This window comes from Siphateles boraxobius, unplaced genomic scaffold (genome assembly GCF_051911475.1).
Source record: "Siphateles boraxobius isolate OS27281-9 unplaced genomic scaffold, OSU_SipBor_1 66, whole genome shotgun sequence".
Classification (NCBI taxonomy): Eukaryota; Metazoa; Chordata; class Actinopteri; order Cypriniformes; family Leuciscidae; genus Siphateles; species Siphateles boraxobius.
This window is the reverse complement of record NW_027509193.1, coordinates 14,000,016-14,022,668: the sequence shown is the minus strand read 5'-3', so window position 1 is coordinate 14,022,668 and position 22,653 is coordinate 14,000,016. Positions and strand designations below refer to the sequence as shown.

Sequence of the window (22,653 nt, the reverse complement as noted above, 5' to 3'; positions counted from 1 at the left end):
CTAGAGGACAGCATGTTAATTCTGCTGAGCAAGAGTCATTTCAAATCAATATTATTTGCAGCTTGCACCCAATCTTTCATGACATGAACTAGAATGATGTATTGCCTTTATAACCCTGCAATTTTACTCTTCCAAAAGTATTCAGTAGCAACGCATGATTAACATTCTAGCATTTGAGAAACATTTGTAGTTTCACTGAGTTCTCTCATCTGTAAAAACACATTTTGTGAAAGATGTGAAAACATCTTTAGAACCAGGTATACAGTTTTAAGAGCATTACTAATGAGCTCAACTACAAATGCTTCCACTCTGGATCTTTCTTGTATCATTAACTCTCTCACTTTCTACCTGTCCCTGACTTCACATGTAATTTTAAGTGTATGTTTTCAATACTATGTTGTCATAATCCTTGTTACATCCCTTTACCTTCCTTGAACAAGGCAGATTTCAAGACTAAAAGTGGCAGCTGATGCTGGGGAGAATTTTTTTTATTTTTATTGTAAGACCTTCACATGGCATTCTAGGCAAATGTTTTACATTTCATACCAAATATATTTTGTGCTCTGACACAACATTTATCATTTGGATTATTTAAATGTGTAGAGTGAATCTACAATCTCCACAGTCACTACTATTATTGATTACTTCTGAGTCCTGAAGCAATACAAATATCATTAATACTTGTATATCAATATCAGTGCTTGCTTTCAGAATATTACTTTCTCAAAAGACACAAGATTTAGAGCAAACGGACTCAACAACTAAATCTTTAAACATTGAGCCTGAAAAGACCCTACCTGTACGTTTTCCCGTAGATCTGTTGCTTCTCGTAGTGGCTGGGTCGCTGCCCTGAAGAGCTCATCTACTACTTTGATCCCTGTGGTCTTAGTAGAGGTGTATTCTCTTGCTTTGCGACCCTTTCTCACAGAGAGACCCCTCTTATGGGCTTTACCCCCACCTCGTCGGTTTGTAATGGCAACATGAACAAACAACGTGGTGTTAGGCAAAAACTCCCCTGTAAGTGACTGCAGTGGTACGTGCCGGTAGCCAGGAAGCAGGCACTCAAAAGGAATGGTATACTGGCCAATAAATTCATCACCAATGTAGTCATCATCAAGGACTACAAAACGCAAAGCAGCCAATTCGGGAAGGTTGATCTGGAACTCGAAGCTTTCATCAAAAATCGGATTGTCACCATTTTGCGAAACAGTTTTTGTGCGTTGTTCTGTGCAGTCTGAAGGAATTCCATGGATCTCCACATAGATGTATGGCTCTACCACATCACCTTTAGCAGCAGAGCCTCGAGGCTTTGGTAGATTTTGGCCGCTGATTACCTTGATGTGAAGGAGCTGGGCTGAGACTCCAGGAAGCGAGTCACGAGCATTTGCACTAAAATATGACACCTCCTCACGCATTATTGCTGGACGCAGGACATAACCACAGTTGCCATTTTGCCTAAACCAGCCAAGGTTCAAATCCATCATCAAACCTGGAGTCTGGTAATTCATTGCCACAATTTGGCAACCACATTTCCAGAAGTCCTGTGGATTCATGTTGCTAGCATCAATGCGCATGGGTGTTGGGTACACCCGTGACAGAAAACGCTTATTGTAAGAGACAAAGTCCTCAGGAAATTCGTTGGCAAAGTGGTTGGCGTCAACCTCATTAAAGGAGCAAATCTCCCAATACCTCTGTTCCCTTTTCGACATCTCAAAGTCACGGAACTGCACAGACTTGCAGAGGGTGACTAGGTCAGACAGTTCTTTGCAGAGTCGTAGTCGTTTGCAGCCAATTCCGTTGAGCTGATCCTTATCGTCACCACCCATCATTCTCCTGGACATCTCAAAGCCTTCTTCTTCATCCGTGACCTCCCCTTCAGAGTCTTGAGAGTCTGTAGGCAGGCGCTTCCCTTTGATGAGTATCTTTCCCTTGAGTTCCTCAGGGGACGGCAAGTAATGGTCCTCCATATTAGGAGGTTCAATGTGCAGTTTGTCCCCAAGAATCTTCTTTAAGTGTTGAGCCAGGGCCCTCTGTTGGGGAACACTGCAGTGTGTGACAAGACAGAGGATTAGTGGATACTCTGAACTCTCGAAAGCATATTGGTTAATGACATCTAGAACTTTACAGAAGGCCAGCTGGGATGCAACAGAGCTACCAACATAGACTACAGGCTCACAGTCAGGGCCATCCCAGACTACGACCTCTATGCTTCGACAACCCATGCGTAGCGCCCTAACATAGCTGCTGAGGTCCGATGAGCCCCAATAGTGATCTTCCAAAAGTGAGGCGTTGTGGGAAGAGTTGATGTAGTAGTGTGAAAGGGGCTGCGTCATATCCTGACAAACATGCTTGTGCTGCGGGTCAAAAATGTGGCACTCGGATGACAGGAGGTAGTGTGTGAAGCCATCTATGGACAAGTAGCCATTGTTACGTCCTTCAGCGGAGGGTTCGTACTTGTGCACAATCTCCCAACACATTTCCTCAGTGACTCCCTCCACTCCCTGCTCCACCTCCACAAAGAGCATCAAGTCTTTGGAGTCCAGGTACTCTTTGTTGCTGGAGAACTGCACCAGCAAGAAAAAGATCTCAGGGCGTGTACACAGTTCACAGTAGGCTTCTACAAATGTGTCTAAATCAATGCCTTCACCATAGCAGTCCTTGGCTTTTTGTAGCTCTTTGAATTTCAGTTCAATGCGAGATTCCCTCATGCCAGGATTGAGACCCTTGATGATTTGGGTGGCCCGGAATAAGTCAATGTGTCCTTGTCTTTCTGGATCAGCTAGCTCGAACACTGTCCCAATCCAGGATGTTCTTACACTAGGTTGATTGGGTTCGACTACGCCCACCATGTGCCGGCCATATGAGACCAGGTACCGTAGTCCCATCACCCAAGTGCTAACCACTTCTGCCGTGCTTGCGACCAGATCCAGGGACTCGTAGTTGTCTCCATATATAATTGAGAATGCACACTCATCTGGGAACTGATCTGAAAGGCCGTTGCTGCGTAGGACAGGTGTTTTCTTTCCCAATCTAACTTCTTTGATGCTTTTGATCTCAAGCTTGGCTTTCTCCGAGTCTTTCTTCGATGGCTCCCAGCGGAGCCAGCGCATGTCAGGGTCCAATAGGAAGTAACGATTGTACATGCGAGAATTGGAGCGAACTTTCTTCATCTCACAGCCTTCCATCATGAAAGCCATGCAGGCAGCTGTGCTGTTCATCTTGCGGTCACTTGGCATAGAGCTGAATGAGACCGTCTTCTTCCTTGCCTGCCTCTGCTTTGAAACATCCTGCAGAAAGAGCACAAAGAAGACTGGTGATTATAGCTGACATAGACAATCTAAAAAGAAAACATACATATATGTTTTTTTCCATTATCAAAGCCTACAGAACATGCTAAAGTTTTACAATGCTGGAGACAAAGGTGAAAAGAGCAAGAATTATTTTACAATAATGTGGCGAGCAGGAGCAGGATGCACGACCTCATCCGAGCAGGATGAGGTCGAGGGCCGTGGGAAGACGGTGTGAGGCCGGTGCCATGATTACTAATGAGCGACACCTGCGCGATGCAATGGTCTTGTATCTTTCACGGAGGAGCGGAAGCATAAAAGGAAGAGCAACTACAAATGAAGATCAAGAGAGGAACAGGCCTGGACTTATGTTGTGTTTTGTTTTATTATATGTGACAGCAGTCGTCCGTGAGGGGCTGCTGTCTTTTACTTTACTTTCGTTTTGTATTTGTTTTATTTTTGGTATTAAAATGTGTGTTAACGTTCGCCAGTTCCCACCTCCTTTTTCCCACAACATCTAACCTCGTTACAAATAACATCATAATGAAAAACTAAATTTCAATAAATGATTACTCAAAATAAATCTCTCCCTACATACCAATATATAATCAAAAATTTACTTAAAATAAATAAAATAAATAAAACTATTCACTGCTCCTTTTATTTGTCCTTTTTTACTGGCTGAATAATTGAATAATTAATTGAATTGAACAGGATGCAATGTTTACTTAACTGGGAAATACATGTCATCATTGTAATTGAATTTATTCATATTTATTTAAATTCCAATAATTAAATTAAACAAGCAAGTCATTCATTCAAAATTTCACTGGAACCAACTTTACTGAATTTTCAAGATTGTGACAACCCTTGCATAGAGCAATCACACATGTTATCTTTTCCAGGAAAGATAGGCCTATATACAGATATAGACCGTAGTGATGGAAGTCAGGTGCAAATCAATGACAATAGGCAATAAAATGTTGACAAATTTATAACTATATACATTAGGGCAGACATGTATCAAAGTAAAAAAGGAAAGCAATAGCCTGGAAGAAATAAAAGGAAAACTAACATAAAATGCTGTCTAAACCCACCTCAGCTAGAAATCCAAAGTATCAATTTTACCACACAGGTCAATGTAATCTATCACACAGCAATCAATATAAAACAGACAGGAAAGAGCAGTCAATGGCTGATAAGACACATAAATAAAGCGTTTAACATATAATCCCTGATAACAACCATTGGCTGCCCTTTTTTTAAGAAAATAGTACACCTACAAATACATTCATGCTTTAAGACACATTAAAGAAAGAAATATAGAGTGCAGTGATATTTAAACTATCAAATATCAAAAGTTCAGTGATATGAATATGTTCACTGCCAAATAAAACATAAAAATAGATCTGATTACTTGATCTAAATATGAACTCCTACTCTGGACTGGAGTATTTCCAAGTCAAAGCACAAGCAGGGAGAAATACCAGGGGAGTCTTTAGCTGGATCAAAACCGTATCAAGCTCACATCACATCAACCCACATGTGATGAAGAGGACTGTTATGACAACTGAGCATCACGTACTCTAGACACACATGTACAAAAGCACGCACAAACGTCACATCACACTGTTTAAAGGCTGCATTAAAAAAAAGAGTGTTGTGGAAGTTAGTCCAGTAACTTTGAGACTATGTGAAGAGGGAGACCTGATCTGGCGGCACGATGGCACTGGCTCTGACAAACACAAACACACACACACACACACACACACACACACACACACACACACACACACACACACACACACACACACACACACACACACACACACACACACACACACACACACATTTTAATTTGCCTCTCCTGTTACCACTATGGTCCAGGTACTCACAAGTTTGAATTTGAATTTCATTCAAATTCAATACACTCATCGCAGCAACACTACAATAAACTCACATCGCATACACATGCATTCGTAATTTTGTATACTTTCAAATATAATTATAATATAAAATATAAGAAGCCAACAGTATAAAAGAGGAAGCTTCACTCATTGTCGCTCGGTAGGTCGATGCCTGAGTGTGCAATTAATTGTGGTGACGCAAATAATTCAACACGTTGTTTTCCTCTATGAAACTGTGTATTGTGGTATGTGTGAACCTTTTTAATATTATTTTTTATTTCTGTTTATTTAATATTTTTTTTCCCAGTGGTAGAGATCTTTTTTATTTTTTCCATCTTGGACCATAACATATCCAAGGAGTGGGCTGCTCAAACCCATTTCCCTACATACCTAGTCTTCCCTGAATTGCTTTTCATTGGCTCTGTTGAAACCACGGTGCAACAGTAAATTAAATCGTATTTTACCTGAGCATTTAATGCGAGTTTATGGAAGTAAAATAATGCCAAATGTTTTTGAAACAAAAAGCCTGTTGAATTGTACTACTTGAAAAAAATATGCATTGCATTAACCCTGTTTGTATTTTAATGCATTGTATTTTTAGGGCTTGCATTTTTATGGGCTGGAATTTAGCATGGTTGAATATTTAAGCTTGTGAATATTTAAATTCAAAACATTTCAAACACATTTTCATTAGTAAAATTTAAATAATCCATATTCACCTTTCATATTTCATATTTCACTTCCAAAATATTCAGACTGATTAAAAATACAACCTATAATATTCAACAGGCGGTTTTCAGTCCATTTTATTTCGCTTTGCAATTTCACCTCCACAAATTCAGTGGTTCAAATTCGACAGTAAATTCAACGTTGACGTCCAGGAACTGCAGGAAAAGCAGTAGATTACCGAGAATTATCTCCATCTGCTGTTAGTCGACCTCACCAGCAGGGGGTGCAAGGGTGTGTTGTTGACGAAGACCAGTGTAACAGTTAGAGCAAGCCATTCATTCATAAAAACTCATTTACAACAATGTAAGTGTATCTGTGATAATTATGTTTTATGTGAAATTCAGTGTCTTCACGATTACTTTTCCTGTGTAGCCTACATGCATCTCTACCGTGAACGAGATTATAATGTTATTCCTCCGATGCGGATGTATAGGCCTACAGATCCAATGTTACATTTGAGTTTGACATATCTATTGGTTGTTATTTTACTTCCATACGAGTTTGCAGTCTGAATTTAATGAGAAAAAAATAGTACAGTTAGCCACAAAATGATGGTAAGACAATGTCTTTTTATTGAATGCTAGAGAACTGAACAAACAAATGACTCTCAAGAGCCAGTCCAATTAAGTGGATCAAAAACATACTGTGCAACCAAAATAGTTATGAACAAATGATTCTTATAAACTGATTATTGTAATGAATCGGTGTATGACATCAAAGTACTGCAAGAGCTTACTGAACTGCAAGTTATCATTACTTTCAACGATGTCCAAAATCTCAAAATGAAGCACGTTTTGCATAGATGAGAATTTGCACCACTGAATATGTTTTATCATATTGGCTTTTTATTTTTATATAAGCTTTATATTTATTTTATTTTATTATTTTAAAAAGATAGTCCCATCCCGAACTCCCACCATTAATTAGGCTGGCTCAAACAAACACTCGAAACAGTCAAACAAACGACTTTAACATCCAACACTTCAAGTAATGTATCTGTATTTACTATTTATATTCAAACAGGCTTGTAATGAATTGCTAGAAACTGGATTAAATTAGCTAAATAAAGGCCAGGCAAGTACCAGGCAACTACCAAGCACAGAGGCTTGTATTTTATTTTCTGGAAAAAGCTTATTTGGGCACTTGGATTATTTGGACATCACTGCACAGAAAGTCATTTCACCAAGCCATGTGCTATTGGGAGCAGATCTGTGAGGGTCGTCTGCGCGTTAGCCTTGTTTCATAACACAGCTGTGTTTGCACTGAACTGCTGAAGGGTGTCTGCATTCAGACTGCTCCTGAAAGGGAATGGCAATGTCCACGCATGTTTGAATGTGTCTCCATGTGACGAGGAGCATCAGAGAAAAAGAGAAGTTAAGGGTCAGAGTGCACCAAGTTGACAGAGAATGATTGGTCTCTGACCTTTGTCATTTAAAAGGATAACAGAACATACATCTACACAAAGCCAAACATACGAGACATGAGAAGGAGCATGACTGTCTTCACTCACAGCTATTTACACCAGTCAAAATGTCATCCTGTCTGTTAAAGGAATACACAAACATATCCTTATCAAATAGTCTGTTCCTCCTCATATGTGCCTATAGGAAAGAAAAAAACATGACTGAGATCTCTTTAACATCTTAATTATTTCTCAGCAATAACATTAAATGGTAACTTAATCAGTATTGTCTCTTGCTGTCCAGTCAATAAAGTAAATAAATAACTCCTTAAAGGGACAGTTGTTACAAATGACGATTTTGTCATAATTTACTCAACCTTATGTTGTTTCAAACCTGTATGAGTTTCTGAACTCAAAAAGTTTCTTGAGTTTATTTCTTATGTGAGAAGAAAAGACACAAAAAAGAAGAAATTTTGAAGAATGTTGAATTCTAATACAGTTGCTGGTCATATAATTAGAATATCATCAAAAAGTTGATTTATTTCAGTAATTCCATTCAAAAAGTGAAATTTGGATATTATAATCGTTCATTACACACAGACTGATATATTTCGTGTTCATTCCTTTTAATTTTGATGATTAGAACTGACAACTAATGAAAACCCCCAAATCAGTATCTCAGAAAATTTGAATATTGTGAAAAGGTTCAATATTGAAGACACCTGGTGCCACACTCTAATCAGCTAATTAACTCAAAACACCTGCAAAGACCTTTAACTGGTCTCTCAGTCTAGTTCTGTAGGCTACACAATCATGTGGAAGACTGCTGACTTGACAGCTGTCCAAAAGACGACCATTGACATCTTGCACAAGGAGGGCAAGACACAAGAGGTCATTGCTAAAGAGGCTGGCTGTTCACAGAGCTCTGTGTCCAAGCACATTAATAGAGAGGCTAAGGGGCGAAGGAAAAGATGTGGTAGAAAAAAGTGTACAAGCAATAGGGATAACCGCACCCTGGAGAGGATTGTGAAACAAAACCCATTCACAAATGTGGGGGAGATTCACAAACAGTGGACTGCAGCTGGAGTCAGTGCTTCAAGAACCACCACACACAGACGTATGCAAGACATGGGTTTCAGCTGTTGCATTCCTTGTGTCAAGCCACTCTTGAACAAGACACCGCGTCAGCAGCGTCTCGTCTGGCCTAAAGACAAAAAGGACTGGACTGCTGCTGAGTGGTCCAAAGTTATGTTCTCTGATGAAAGTAAATTTTGCATTTCCTTTGGAAATCAAGGTCCCAGAGTCTGGAGGAAGAGAGGAGAGGCACAGAATCCATGTTGCTTGAAGTCCAGTTTAAAGTTTCCACAGTCAGTGATGGTTTGGGGTGCCATGTCATCTGCTGGTGTTGGTCCACTTGTCCACTGTTGGTCCAAGGTCAACGCAGCCGTCTACCAGGAAGTTTTAGAGCACTTCTTCCTGCTGCTGACCAACTTTATGGAGATGCAGATTTCATTTTCCAACAGGACTTGGCACCTGCACACAGTGCCAAAGCTACCAGTACCTGGTTTAAGGACCATGGGATCCCTGTTCTTAATTGGCCAGCAAACTCGCCTGACCTTAACCCTATAGAAAATCTATGGGGTATTGTGAAGAAGAAGATGCGATACACCAGACCCAACAATGCAGAAGAGTTGAAGGCCACTATCAGAGCAACCTGGGCTCTCATAACACCTGAGCAGTGCCACAGACTGATAGACTTCATGCCACGCCGCATTGCTGCAGTAATTCAGGCAAAACGAGCCCGACTAAGTATTGAGTGCTGTACATGCTCATAATATTCATGTTCATACTTTTCAGTTGGCCAACATTTCTAAAAATCCTTTTTTTGTATTGGTCTTCTTAAGTAATATTCTAATTTAGATACTGAATTTGGGATTTTCATTAGTTGTCAGTTTTAATCATCATAATTAAATGAAATAAACATTTGAAATATATCAGTATGTGTGTAATGAATGAATATAATATCCAAATTTCACTTTATGAATGGAATTACTGAAATAAATCAACTTTTTGATTATGATATTCTAAATATATGACCAGCAACTGTCCACTGTCAAAATATCTTCTGATATTTTATTCTTCAAAATATCTTCTTTTGTGTTCAAAAGAAGAAAGAAACTCATAGAGGTTTGTAAAAACTAGATGGTGAGTAAATGATGACAGAATCTTCATTTTTGGGTGAACTATCCCTTTAAAACAACATCATTTTACTTGAGAAGCAAAATTGAGATTTTTAGAGAATATGTGAATAAAGTAATTTTTTCTTATCCTGTTTACATTTATATATATTCATATATATTTTAAGCATTGATCTAGCAAAATTTAGTGAAGTTTATGCTTAAAACAAGCAAAATAGTTCAAATATTATTCTGCTGGAAATCGAGATGAAAATTCCTTATTAATTTTTTTTGTAGTGCTTTAGAGAGAAGACATTGTGCTCAGATTAATATAAAATATTTAATAATTATAAAAATAGATAATTTTTTCCAAAATAAAATTATTTGAGTAATGCCTTTAAAAAAAAATCTTCAAATTGTATGGCTCTATACACTTACAATTGGGAATTTTAATGGAAAATCTGAGATAAAGTTGATACTTAAATGAAATATAGGTGACAACTTGTGAGGAAATGAAAACTCAAACTTTGAGCAATGTATGTTTAGTTGAATTTATATTTTAACATAATCATTGAGCTGGCCATGTTAAATAAACACTTATTTTCAATCAGTGAGTCATGATGTGGCTCAAAACCCAATAACAAACAAACACATAGACATTTGCTAAGAAATCATATTGATTCATTTGAAGAAAAATAAAAAGGTTAATATAAAAATGTATATCTGCTGCGTTTTTGATGAAAACTGCAGATGATTTAAAAAAACAGACGGCGAATGGTATTACTTTGCGCATTTGATTTAAATCACAGCAAAGGACACACATATAACGATAAAGTTCAAAGAGGTTAATTTATCATGCTGTTGAAAAAAGGAGATAAAACACATGAAAGCGTAAGCAATTCTGACGTCTGTGCTTTGAAATGATATTGGTAATGTTACAAACACAAACACGCATACTTCATATAGTTGACCCCTGCGTAGGAACTGCTCAGACTGAAAAACATTAAAGACTATTAAACACATTCACATAACAGTGAATGTTCACAGAACTAAGCATACATGCATGTGTATGTTGAAGAGAACAGGAAGGGTCTCCCTGGTGTTATCTGCCTTGCACTCAGCTCATGTTTTTGGGATTATTCTTATATTTTTCCAGCTTGGGCATGTATCTACTCTAAAGGGACCAATTAGAGCGCTGCCTGTGATACTTCACTGCTCATACCAGATTAAATGAATGTGTACAAGCATTAATGTATGTGCACGCCGTGCAATCAGTATGAGCTACATGTCTCAGTGCCCGTAAATCAGTCGGTCTTTGTGTATGTGAGAGTGTGATTTCTCTCTGTCAGCTGCAACGCAGGTTGCGCTCAAGGTTTCTGCAGAGGTATAGGCAATGCATAATACTCATTCAACTCATAATATAAATCCTTTAAAAGATCTCTGTCTCTCAACATGGTGTATTTCAACTCTCTTTCCTCTTTCTCCTATTTTCCTCCATTAGATACAGATGTTTCACTGACATGTTTGAATCTGATTTAACTAGAACATACCTGCTGTGACTAGATTTAACTAGAACATACCTGCCCCCCCCCCATAATACTTTGGATTAAGTTAACACAAATAAACTTGCCACCTGTTCTGAATCAATAATTACCTATAGAATATTCTTATGTTATGCTTTAGTCAATCAGCACTTATGAGAGGTCATTCCACTTTATTAATGATAAAAACTTGTTATGACTATTAGTACAATATATTGGTTTCTTCTTATTGGTCAGAAGGTCTGAACTCATACAGTATATGCATTATGATGCAATCACTCCTCAGGAGGCAAATGAATGGTCTGGTTTGGTCTGTATAAATGGATCTCATTGCGTGGGTTTGCCATATAGAGAATGTGTCACTTTTGAAAGCTGTAATGGTATTGGGTTTGACCTGACATTTACATTGCATAATGCATTTATGCATTTGGTAGATGCTTTCATCCAAAGCGACTTAAAGAGTATTCAAGGTATTCATTTTTATCACTTCATGCATTTTCTGGGTATCAAACCCATGACCTTTGCATAGTGTCATTATGTTTCAGATACATGAAAGCTATACTAAAACTTTATTGAAAAATAAAATATTTATATAAAAAAATGGTGTTAGTGAGGCCAGCAGGGAGTGCTCACCTTGTGGTCTGTGTGGGTCCTAATGCCCCAGTATAGTGATGGGGACACTATACTGTCAAAACGCACCGTCCTCCAGATGAGACATTAAACCGAGGTCCCGACTCTCTGTGATCACAAAAAATCCCAAGATGTCTTTGGAAAGAGTAGGGGTCATCCAGGTGGATGCTACACATTGGTGGTGGTTGAGGAGATTCCCCCTTGTAAAGCACTTTTTGAGTGCCAAGAAAAGCGCTATATAAATGTAATGAATTACTATTATTATTATATATTTCATCATATTGCTATTGCTGTCATTTTGTAAAGGCAATATGCCACTACTTGCTTACACCCATATATGTGCACACAGACCACTCAATCTATCAGACATTTATTTAAACATGCAAGTGTGAACTTTACTTGCTGTAATATACAGTACTAAAGAGACATGCAGAAATTATTTGTAATTGTGTTTAGTAGTGGTTTGTCCAATGAACTAACCAGTTCCTTTCTGTCTGTGTAATCTGCCTTTGTATGTGACCCCACATTGTGTTCTCAAGTTCGTGTGTATTTAAAAAATGTACGAGAGCCAGTTTTAGCAAACTCACTCTGCTAAAATTACAGACTGAAGAAACGAAACACAATCTCAGGCTGCAGACCAACCGAATCAAAGAAAAAGGGGAACAAAGAGCCAGAGTGAGTGAAATAGAACACGGTGGGAGTTACAGAGAGGGAATGGAATTGATGTCAAGCACTGAAAATGTTGATTTATTATCCTGTGTTCAATACATAGGCTAATTCTTATTAACAACTGTGTGTGTATGTGTATATATATTTAAGGCTGGTCTGTTGGCTGGTTTTAGAGGGGTTTTGAGCACTTTTCAGCATTCAGACTGGGAGACCATCTTTCACCAGCAAAACAGTAAATTTACTGTGTATTTCAGCAGTAAATACACAAAAACTAAAATATTTATCCTACGATAGATAGATGTATCATTACTTAATTATATACTGTATATCAGCATTATATAATTATACAGCATATATATAAGACTAATATCTTGCAGAACGTACAATTTATAACTCATTCTCCACTTCATATTCACCAATCTTTCATTTGAAAGTCACATTATCTGTAAAACTGCATTCTTCCATCTTAAAAATATATCTGAATTATGTCATATGCTCTCAATGACAAATGCGGAACAATTAGTTCATGCATTCATGACATCAAGGCTAGATTATTGTAATGCTCTTATGGGTGGTTTCCCTGCATGCTTAATAAATAAACTACAGCTGGTCCAAAACGCAGCAGCTAGAGTTCTTACCAGAACCAGGAAGTATAACCATATTAGCCCGGTTCTATCAACACTGCATTGGCTCCCTATTAAACATTGTATATAAAATATTGCTGAGTACTTGCCCCAGTACTTAACGCATTATAGTCCTTCACGTCTATTGCGATCTCAATATTCCGGCCAGTTGATAATACCCAGAATATCAAAACTGACTGCTGGCTATTTAGCACCAAAACTCTGGAACAGCCTTCCTAACATTGTCCGGGAAGCAGACACACTCTGTCAGTTTAAATCTAGACTAAAACACATCTCTTTGACCTTGCATATACATATCACATTTAAACTTTTATAATTCGATGTTAGGCCGCATAGATTAGGTCAGCCGGAACCGGGAAAACTCCCCATAAATCCTGATGTACTCTTTAAATCATAAGAAGAATTGCATCTATTCTAATATTAGTCACTCTGTTTATCTGGAGGTATACCGCAGTCCGTCGGATCCAGGCCGTATCCGGATCTGATGAAGGATCTGCGCCTGGACACAACAACAATGCACTCCTGAAGTGACTCAACTAGTCTCTCCCCTATGAAGGGCCCCTTCTCCTTCCCTTTACCTCTGTACAGATAAAGCGTTGTCAAATTAGTTTTGGTTCACATGGCTACACGGAAGCGATAAATAATTCTGTATTATAAATTTTGTTGTTTAGGTCAATTTGTAAAGAAAGACTACACGCCTGCGCACATACATGTATATATTCAAACGCGCATAGCTATAGACTAAACATGTAATACGCATGTGCACACCATCAGCTTCGTTTTTAAGCTAAGTTTTCATTTTTAAAGCTTGCACAGAGATAAAAAACCAAATAAATAAAAAAGATATATAATAATAATAATATTAATATATTTTTTTTTTTCTTCAAGGCTTGCACCTTGGAACCTATTTCAAGGTTTGCGTTCTCGAGCCGTCAGACACTGTTGTTGTGCGAATGAGCGTTAAGGGTTTTTCTGTTAGAACGGTGTTGTGTAAGCTGCCTCAAAGTTAATAACTAATGATCTTTGCAACGGAAGTGAATCGTTCAAAACTAACTTTAACTGGACAATAACTTTATTCTAGAGTATGCTGTGTAGAGATCTCTGTTACTTTAATTTCCTATTATCACTCTAAAGCTGCTTTGAAACAGTCCATATTGTTAAAAGCGCTATATAAATGAAGGTGACTTGACTTGACTTATACCTGCACAACATTTATGATTGAAGGAAAACAGCTTTACAGGTCAGACCGACGCCATTTAATTACTCTTAGATCATCTCACCGCAGATGACAGCTGGCAGACAAACCAATTCTGCTGTACTTCTAATGCGCGTGTTTGAGTGTGCATATATGAGTAGAAAACTCACACGTCCAAATCCCTTCCAATTGTTGACAGTGTGTCTATTTTATTTAGAATGAATCAATATTGATTTAAAGGGCACCTATTATGCAAAATTCACTTTTACATGGTGTTGGCAATGTTAGCTTATAAATGTGTGTTGGCAATGTGTGTACACAACCACCCTATAATGATAAAAATCCACCCAGTGCTTTTAAAGAAATCTGCATAAATCATAAGCCTTGTCTCAGAACAAGCCGCTTTCAGATTCTGGGCAATGTGACGTCCTTTTGTGCACAAGTCGCTCCCACGACTGTTGACAGATATTGCCGTATTAGCATAGACCCGCACTTAGTGAGCTGTACACAGTCCGCCATTGTTTTGACGCCGGAGCAGCTGTAGACTAGCCTGGCTAATGTCAGACCTAGTCTCATTGAGACGTGGGTCTGGGAACCACATGTTCATTTTCTAGTATTTGAGGCGTGGTTTACGAATGCCCAGAGCCGTTTATTGGGTGCTACGAATGTCTATCAAATACACCTATACATAGCTCATAGCCAATCGTTTCAATTATACCAGATGACGTGTGTAGAGTGAAAGAAATTAGACGAGGAAGAAGACGATGGGTCAGAGATTTATGTGTACACAATGGTGTGGCGTACTGAGTGGCACCCCAAATACTGGGATGTGTAGGGTGTAGGCTTAGCTCAATTGTTCCAAAAATTGAATAACGTTTATTTATATTTTAACTCAGAAGTCAAGAAAACAAAATAATCAAAAATAAATCAAAATAGCACAATGCTTCTAGCTTTCAACGATAGTAAAGCAAACACTTTGTACATAGATCCACAGCAAGCTAGAACTCACCCTCACGCTTCCAAATGCAGAATGAGGCCCTCCTAAATAGGCCAAAGTATTAAGCCAAATTGACCCATTCAGGGCCAATTGTACCATACCAACAATCAGGGTATTACCTTTAGCCTAAGGCCATAAATAAGCTATAAGCTAAGTAGAAAATAAACATTACATGAAAATAAAATAGTATCATCATATCACTATCATTTTACACAATATTTGCACCATCTATTCACACTACCCATATACATACAAAACATTATTACAAACAAACACCCCTGTGAACAATGCTCTGCACCCTCTGCCCTATGACAAGGATAAATACTGCCCCTACAGCGGTGCGCGCATTCGCATAGGAGCATTCGAACCGGACCGGGATGCAGGAAATGCGTGAGTTGTAATATGTATGAATTCACTAGGATTTAAGCCAGAAACAGGGAGTGAATGGGACATGAACTAGTGGGTACCGCACTACATGTCAGGAGTCAGGACACACAAAACAATGGCGCGTTTTTGCCCATCCCCCAAAAGTGGCAATTTTAACATGCTGTAAAAAAATATCTGTGGGGTATTTTGAGCTAAAACGTCACAAACACACTCTGGGGAAACAAAAGACTTATTTACATCTCGTAAAAAGGGGCACAATAGGTGCCCTTTAAATAATCAGTGTCACTGTTTTTTTAAAATATGTTCAAAAGGTCTCTTCCTTGATGTGTGCTTTTTAAAAAGATAGATAAACAAGCAGACAGACAGATAAAGAGAGAGAGACATAGACAGACAGACATAAATGATAGATAGATAGATAGATAGATAGATAGATAGATAGATAGATAGATAGATAGATAGATAGATAGATAGATAGATAGATAGATAGATAGATAGATAGATAGATAGATAGATAGATAGAGTCTTTCTCTGGGTGTTTGTAAGAGTGTAAAAATAAGCATCTCTTTATTTAGCACAGAAGTCTTGGCTTGGTTCTGCTACATGAGGGTTCCTCTGGCATGTGACACGGGCCGCCCCTGCAATGGCATAACCCACACACTGCTCTAAATACATCCAGCATGGGTGCACTGCTATAAAGCTGCTCAGCCCACTGAGCATCTCTGAGCCTTTGGGTCTCTCCTGACGCTCCAATGGACCAGAACTTCAGACCTCAAAGCAAAAAAAGGCTTTGTCTTTGTCTTGCTGCCTAAATGCAAAGGCTACAGTATTTGGTTTCTGTTCTTTGCAGAGGAGCAAAGAATAAACCCAACTTGACTCTGATTTGACAGATGCACTATGCAAACTGTCACTGCACTCTGTTGTCTTGATTGCGCTGTGTGTGCCTGCCGTTTGATGTCGCTGTTCTTTTGTACCTGCTGATGTTCCACAGAGTTTAAAAGAGTTGTTCTTGAGATCAGAACTATTTCTGCATGAACATATCCAGAAGCCTGAACTGTAAAATCTAAAAGGTTTTCATTAATCTATTTTTCCATGTACCTCTTCTTCCTATAGACCAAAGCATTTGAGCAGGATTGTGAGAGAGCTTGTTTTGAAGAATATAATTTAAAGCTGGAGAAAAAAAGAGAAAAAAATTAAATTCTTCTCATTGGTCCACATGCAGTTTCTGCCCTTCACCCATCTAGAGACTAATTCCTAATGTTTTGGCCTGTGACCGGCATAAAATTTCCTCAGGACCTCTGGATTCAGCAGCAGTGGCTGAATCAAAGGGAGGCCACAATGATCCATCCAAATCCATTTATAACCATGTTTGGATTGGAACCTTTAAAACTGATGTAAACTACACACATCCATTTGCATAATTATTCAGAGAAATAAGTATTTTCAGTGACAGCTATTTGTAATGCAACATCTTACACAAATTCATAGCTGAAATAACAGATCTGTCTATTCACTGCCGATCATAATATGAAATTGCTATATGGACTAGTGACTGTGAATATTAAAGACTGCTATCAAATCTGATTGTTCACCGAGTCTCTGCAAATGAGTGCCGCAGGTTCATGTACTACACATACTCAAGTACACGTTTATCTTCAGCATTTCATCGTCAGATACACTCAGAAACCCGTCAAAATAAAAGTTTGGTTTAATGTGAAGAAATTACCACAGATATATTTTACTGGAGTGAAGCTATATTGTCATTTAGTTGCTCAAATAACTAGTAGCCTACCTACCAGTGGTAATAGTAGTGGGTTGGTGTTTGTATCAGTTCTAACACAGCTATTTTGATGTATCACCATATGTCATCATTCTTTTTTCTTTAGATTAGAAGATTATATGATATCAAGGGGAATGTTTATACTTAAAAATCCTGGGTGTTGTGACACTGTTTTTGCTTTTAGATCAACAAATAATAACTCAAAATGATTGTCTAGAAAATGTCATGCATAAGACTTTTTTCCTGTCCTGGACTCGGTCTTGACTCGGACTCAAACCCTTTTGGACTCGGTCTTGTCTTGGACTCTAACCTCTTTGGACTTGGTCTTGACTTGGAATCAACTAGTCTTGGTCTTGGACTTGTCTTGGACTCGACAAAGGTGGTCTTGACTACAGCCCTAGCAACAGATATCACCACGTTTCGAGACTGTGTGGAAAGAGACATTAACAAACACTACGTTCAGAGTGTTCATCTAGCGATACAGTAACAACTATAGCTCGTCCCAAATCTCCACGACACAACATCTTAAGATGTAAGATGTTGGAAAACAGTCTCGACCAGTCGAACCACGAACGCCGTGCTACGTGAGCTGAACTGTGACTATCGACCAGGACGTAGCAGGCGTTTGTGGTTCGACTGGTTGAGACTGTTTTCCAAAGATGGCTCCTGCTTATACGCAAAGTGAACTGTCTTTATAAAGTATCTTCTTATTAAACTGTCTGTACACTTACTGTACACTGTACACTTGCAGGTAGAGACCCTAATTATGCTACTGTGTTAGTGTGGGGCTATTTTGAGCCTTGTTAGTGGTATTAACTAGCGATTTTTATTTTTACTTATTCAATGCCCTATACACTAGCGTTATAAGCTAATCTGTGGTAAAAACTAAAACTAACATTAAAACTGGGTACATTCGATTATCATGAAAACGCATCCCAGAGAACGGTCGACTCGGTACCCATGTGTTAGCCCTAGGTTTATTTTTGGCCGGAATTGTCCTTTAAGGACCTTCTGGACCTACTTCAGGGCCTCATCTGCATGTTCTAGACATTGGGAACCTTTGGTCCTCCAGGATGGAGGTGGAAGACAGCATGGACCGTAAATATCACTTTACCAAACCTGTTTCCAGAGACCTTGGCATTGTTGTATATTATCAGTATTATATAATTTTATAATTTACATTAGAGGAAATATAGCTGATGCTAGTTAATAACAAATACTCTTTCAATAATTTGTTTGATGCATAATAAGGTTCTTTACCCTATTAGTTTCAAAGAAACAAAAGTTTATCTTTCCATAAGATAATGTAACTTCCATAGCCACACTCAACCTAATCACTTGTATTTAATGCGTCTTATGCACTTTATCATTCATGGTATTCATTTTGTAGCTGTGTTAGTTATTCTTGTTTATCTTTTTCTTCATAAAATGTATTACACTAGTGTCTTCCTTGTGTTAATAATACAGAAAGAGGCTCTACAAGTTAACGATATCTCACCAATCTTTCAGATAAATCAGCTGATCAACTCCCTCTAGTTTACCCTAATTCTAAATGATTGAACAGCCTCCTGTTGGGAGTGTTCTCAAACTGCCACGGTAAAAGTCCTTGACTGGTGACCCGAACTAAGAGAGCAGGGGAAGTGGTCATCTGATGTGCTCATGACCACACCTTAAGTGACATGTGATCCAAAAATCACAACATCAGCAGTGACGTGACTACCAATTACAACAATACCAATGTCTAAAATAATTTACATTTTAGTATTACAGTCTTTAAAATTGAGTAAATTAGACTACAAAGATTATGAAGAATCTTAATCACATCATAATATACATCTGAATTGAGAATTTGACCGCTTAAAGAGATGCAGGAGGACGTGTGTTAATTATCTTTAAACCGCTTAGCTTCCACATACAATAAAGGTGACGTGCTGATTACCCAGAATGCGCTATGGTCACATATCCAGGCCACATACCCTGTGGAAGTAGGACGCTGGATAGCCCTGCATGTACTTGCTACTTCCTTTGGGAGAATAAAGAGTGGATGCTAGGCAAGTACCTCAGCGGAAACAACTCTTCTCACCTTGTTTCCCAAGGGGTCTACGCAAGAGAACAAGCAGCACAAAGTCTATCTGACCTGAATTCAGTTTTCGCAGTTTCCATCACAGCAACATATGCAGGTCGGACTGAAGGAGAACCCAGGTAAACACTGACTAATGATTCATGGATACCCTCAGCAGTATTCCGGATCTGGATACAGCATTCAAACAAATTCACATATGCTAGTATGTCTATGCATGTACAATAAGATTAACCATCAGATTTGAACAGCAAGCGAACAGCTGCATTTCGAGCAAAATAATAATTTAAATGAACAGGTCCTTCACAAAAAGGGTCAGAGTCAAAAGCAGCAATTTTCATTCCACTCAATGGCACAACAAAGACACACAGATACTTCACAAAATGAATCACATAGGTCCTAAAGTTCACAACACCACTCTAAAGTAGGAAAAATCCCAGCAGCCAGCTTTTGATAAACAGAGCTCACTTCTGCTAACCATACAGCTCTGTATCACATAGCACAGTGAACACAATCACTGAAGCATATCGTGACTTACAAAAGTCAGCAGGTGCTTTCTCATTCTCAGAATGAGATCTCACCCTGTGAAGAACACAAAATAGACTCAGACAGAAATAGAGACTTTGAGAAAATAGAGAAATAAAACTTTGGAATAACACAAAGAGCCTGATATAAACATGCACAAAGGATGCACACACAGTGAAGTACAGCATTAGTCAGAGCTCTCCAGGGAGAGAGGAGGACCTGTTTGTATGTTTCAAAAGGTAAATGGTCGTATGTGACTAATAAAAAACTGTGGCGAAGCTATTTAATGATGGTCTTTCAGCTGAGATGTGTGTTGAGTGGATGGAATGGCAGCACTCAGTCTGGGGGAGGAAGGCTGTATAGAATTAGCAAAGCTGTTCAGACTTTCCCAAAAGCACCTGTATGTCATTGTCTGCTATTGAATGAAGAGTGCGGATGAGTAGAAAACTCGTTCTGGAACAATCCACCACTCAACCCAACATATGTTCATCAATTCAATATTTATTTGTCAAAAAATACAGTATATTACTAGAATTACATAAGCCCAAAACATACTTTATGCTAGTATGTGAATGCAAATGCCTCTAATTGCGATTTTATGCATTGTTTTCACATTGTTTTCTGAATTGCCACAAGGGGCACACTATGTGGGAATTGACATAAATAGCCTTCTTTTACTCTATATCTGTGTGTTGTGTTCAGCAGAAAAAAAGAAAGTCATAGAGGTTTGGAACTAGAGGGTGAGTAAATGACAGAACTATAATGGAGCGAATTTAGTTTCAATGATATTTCACGGAAAATACATGATGCACAATGCATAGCCAATTTCACATTCTGAAACCTAATTCAGAGAGATGTTATAAATAGACGACTATTAAAATACTGTATAATGTTTTTGGATAATTTTCACATGGTATCTTGTAGTATTATTTAATGAGATAGGAAAGAGTGTAGTGTGTTTGTGTCACAGCAGTGTGTTTGTACCTGTACTGTATGTCATATCAATTCATAACCCTACTCATTGCATTTGCAGTCTTGCTGCAAGGAGCGCTATAGCATATCGAGCAAACTGTCTTCTTTTATAGTCAGTTTTCGTTTTCAGTCATGCAGTGTTCAATAGTTAGATTCAATTAAATGAATTCTCAATGTTCTTTTAATAGTTATTATCTGTAGTTCAAAGTTAAGAAGTGTGTGCTGTAAGAAAACTTTTAAAGGTACCATTCCTGAACTTTATCTCCTCAAACAGCATTTTTTGCCACAGCTTATCCAGAAGAAGGGAGAAAACGAGTGATTTGAATGATTATGTGTAGGTGTTGTGTACTAAAGCTTTGAGATGCTGCCAGCCTTCCACTGAACACAAATGCACTTTTTTGCTTTCTCCAAAAGGTGCGACCTCTTCTCTCTACACCACAGACAAAACTGCCTACAGCTGTGCTAGCTCTCCCACTCTCACATATTTGCTTACATATTTGCCAGAGGTTTTTTACTGTCAAGACTCTGTAGGTTTATGTGTATTTTTAGACAGGCAGGTCCAAGGCTACTACCACACACAAACACTGCCTTTTGTTTTCCGATCAGTCTTCAGGAAACTTGCTTTAAATGTGCAGTCACACTTACTGATGTGTGGTGAAATTTCATGGATGAAATTCAGTCTTTTAAATAGGAATCTACCCCATCTGGAGTTTCTCGTGAGGGTGGAAATTTTCCAATGGTTCCAATCAATGGTCTCCCACACTGATCAACAGAAAGCTCCAAGTGACTTCTGTGTGAGCTGTGCTTCATATATATTGTCTATTGTCAACAGTGTCTTTATTGCCTGGGAAATTTCACTGAAGCGCCATTAATGTGACCACACCTTAATACAAAAATACACATTACATTTATTTGTTTTTTTACGTTCTTCATAGTTTTTCGAAAAAATAAGATAAACACTTTTCATCCAACAAATCATTGCACAAGTGCAATTCCCTCAACTTTGAACTAAAGCTTAAATGCTAAGTGAATAAATGTAAATCATGACATGCCTCTAAAAAATGTTTTATAAACCATATTAAAATGTACTGTTCAGCCCTCCTCCATCCTGTAGCTATCAGAATCATTTCCGATCTCTTTTTTCCTAAGATCTGTTCCACACAAGGTTATCTGTGCCTGCACAGCCATATCACGCTTAGGGAGACTGAGGGCCCGCTGTCATCTGTAATGTTGTAAATCTGGGTCTGACGGAGGCTTAATTGAGTAGAACAGTAGCATTGATTAATGCAGGAAGAAACTCTGTACTAATGTTCCACAAACTTTCCCACAACCTCCCCTCTAATGTCCTCCAAATGTTTAGGTGACATTGAAGCAAGGCAATAGTGAAATAGATAAAGTGAAAGAATCAGACTTTCTCAGACAAAGAATGATAAATCAATAGCCGTGTTTCCACTGTCCACTGATGTGAGCATGCTACTGCATGCCAGGGCCAGTCATGCTTATACTGTCACTTCCGGGCTTGATTGGGCCTCATCTGGGGTTTCCTCTGGGCCAACGGCCAGAGGTTTTTGGCCCGCCGTATACCTTGGTCCAAAGCGGGCCAACTGGGGCTTGAGGGGTGGTTATGAACAAAGCCTGGGTTTACCTGAGTCAGGAGACTGTCAACACCGCTGCTCATTTCCCATGTTATTATACCAGGCTACAAGCTAACTTCAAAATGTAAAAACATTTTTA

The 22,653-nt window shown here is 38.5% G+C and overlaps 1 protein-coding gene across 1 annotated transcript in view; it reads right to left on the bottom strand.

Moving 5' to 3' along the window:
• The window catches only part of LOC143721696 (inactive phospholipase C-like protein 2), a 91,263-nt gene that overhangs the window by 33,728 nt on the left and 34,882 nt on the right, over nucleotides 1-22,653 (bottom strand). Inside the window, exon 2 of the mRNA XM_077212378.1 lies at nucleotides 798-3,287. Within this exon, the coding sequence (XP_077068493.1) occupies nucleotides 798-3,287 (2,490 nt within the window). The remainder of the gene's footprint in view (nucleotides 1-797; nucleotides 3,288-22,653) is intronic.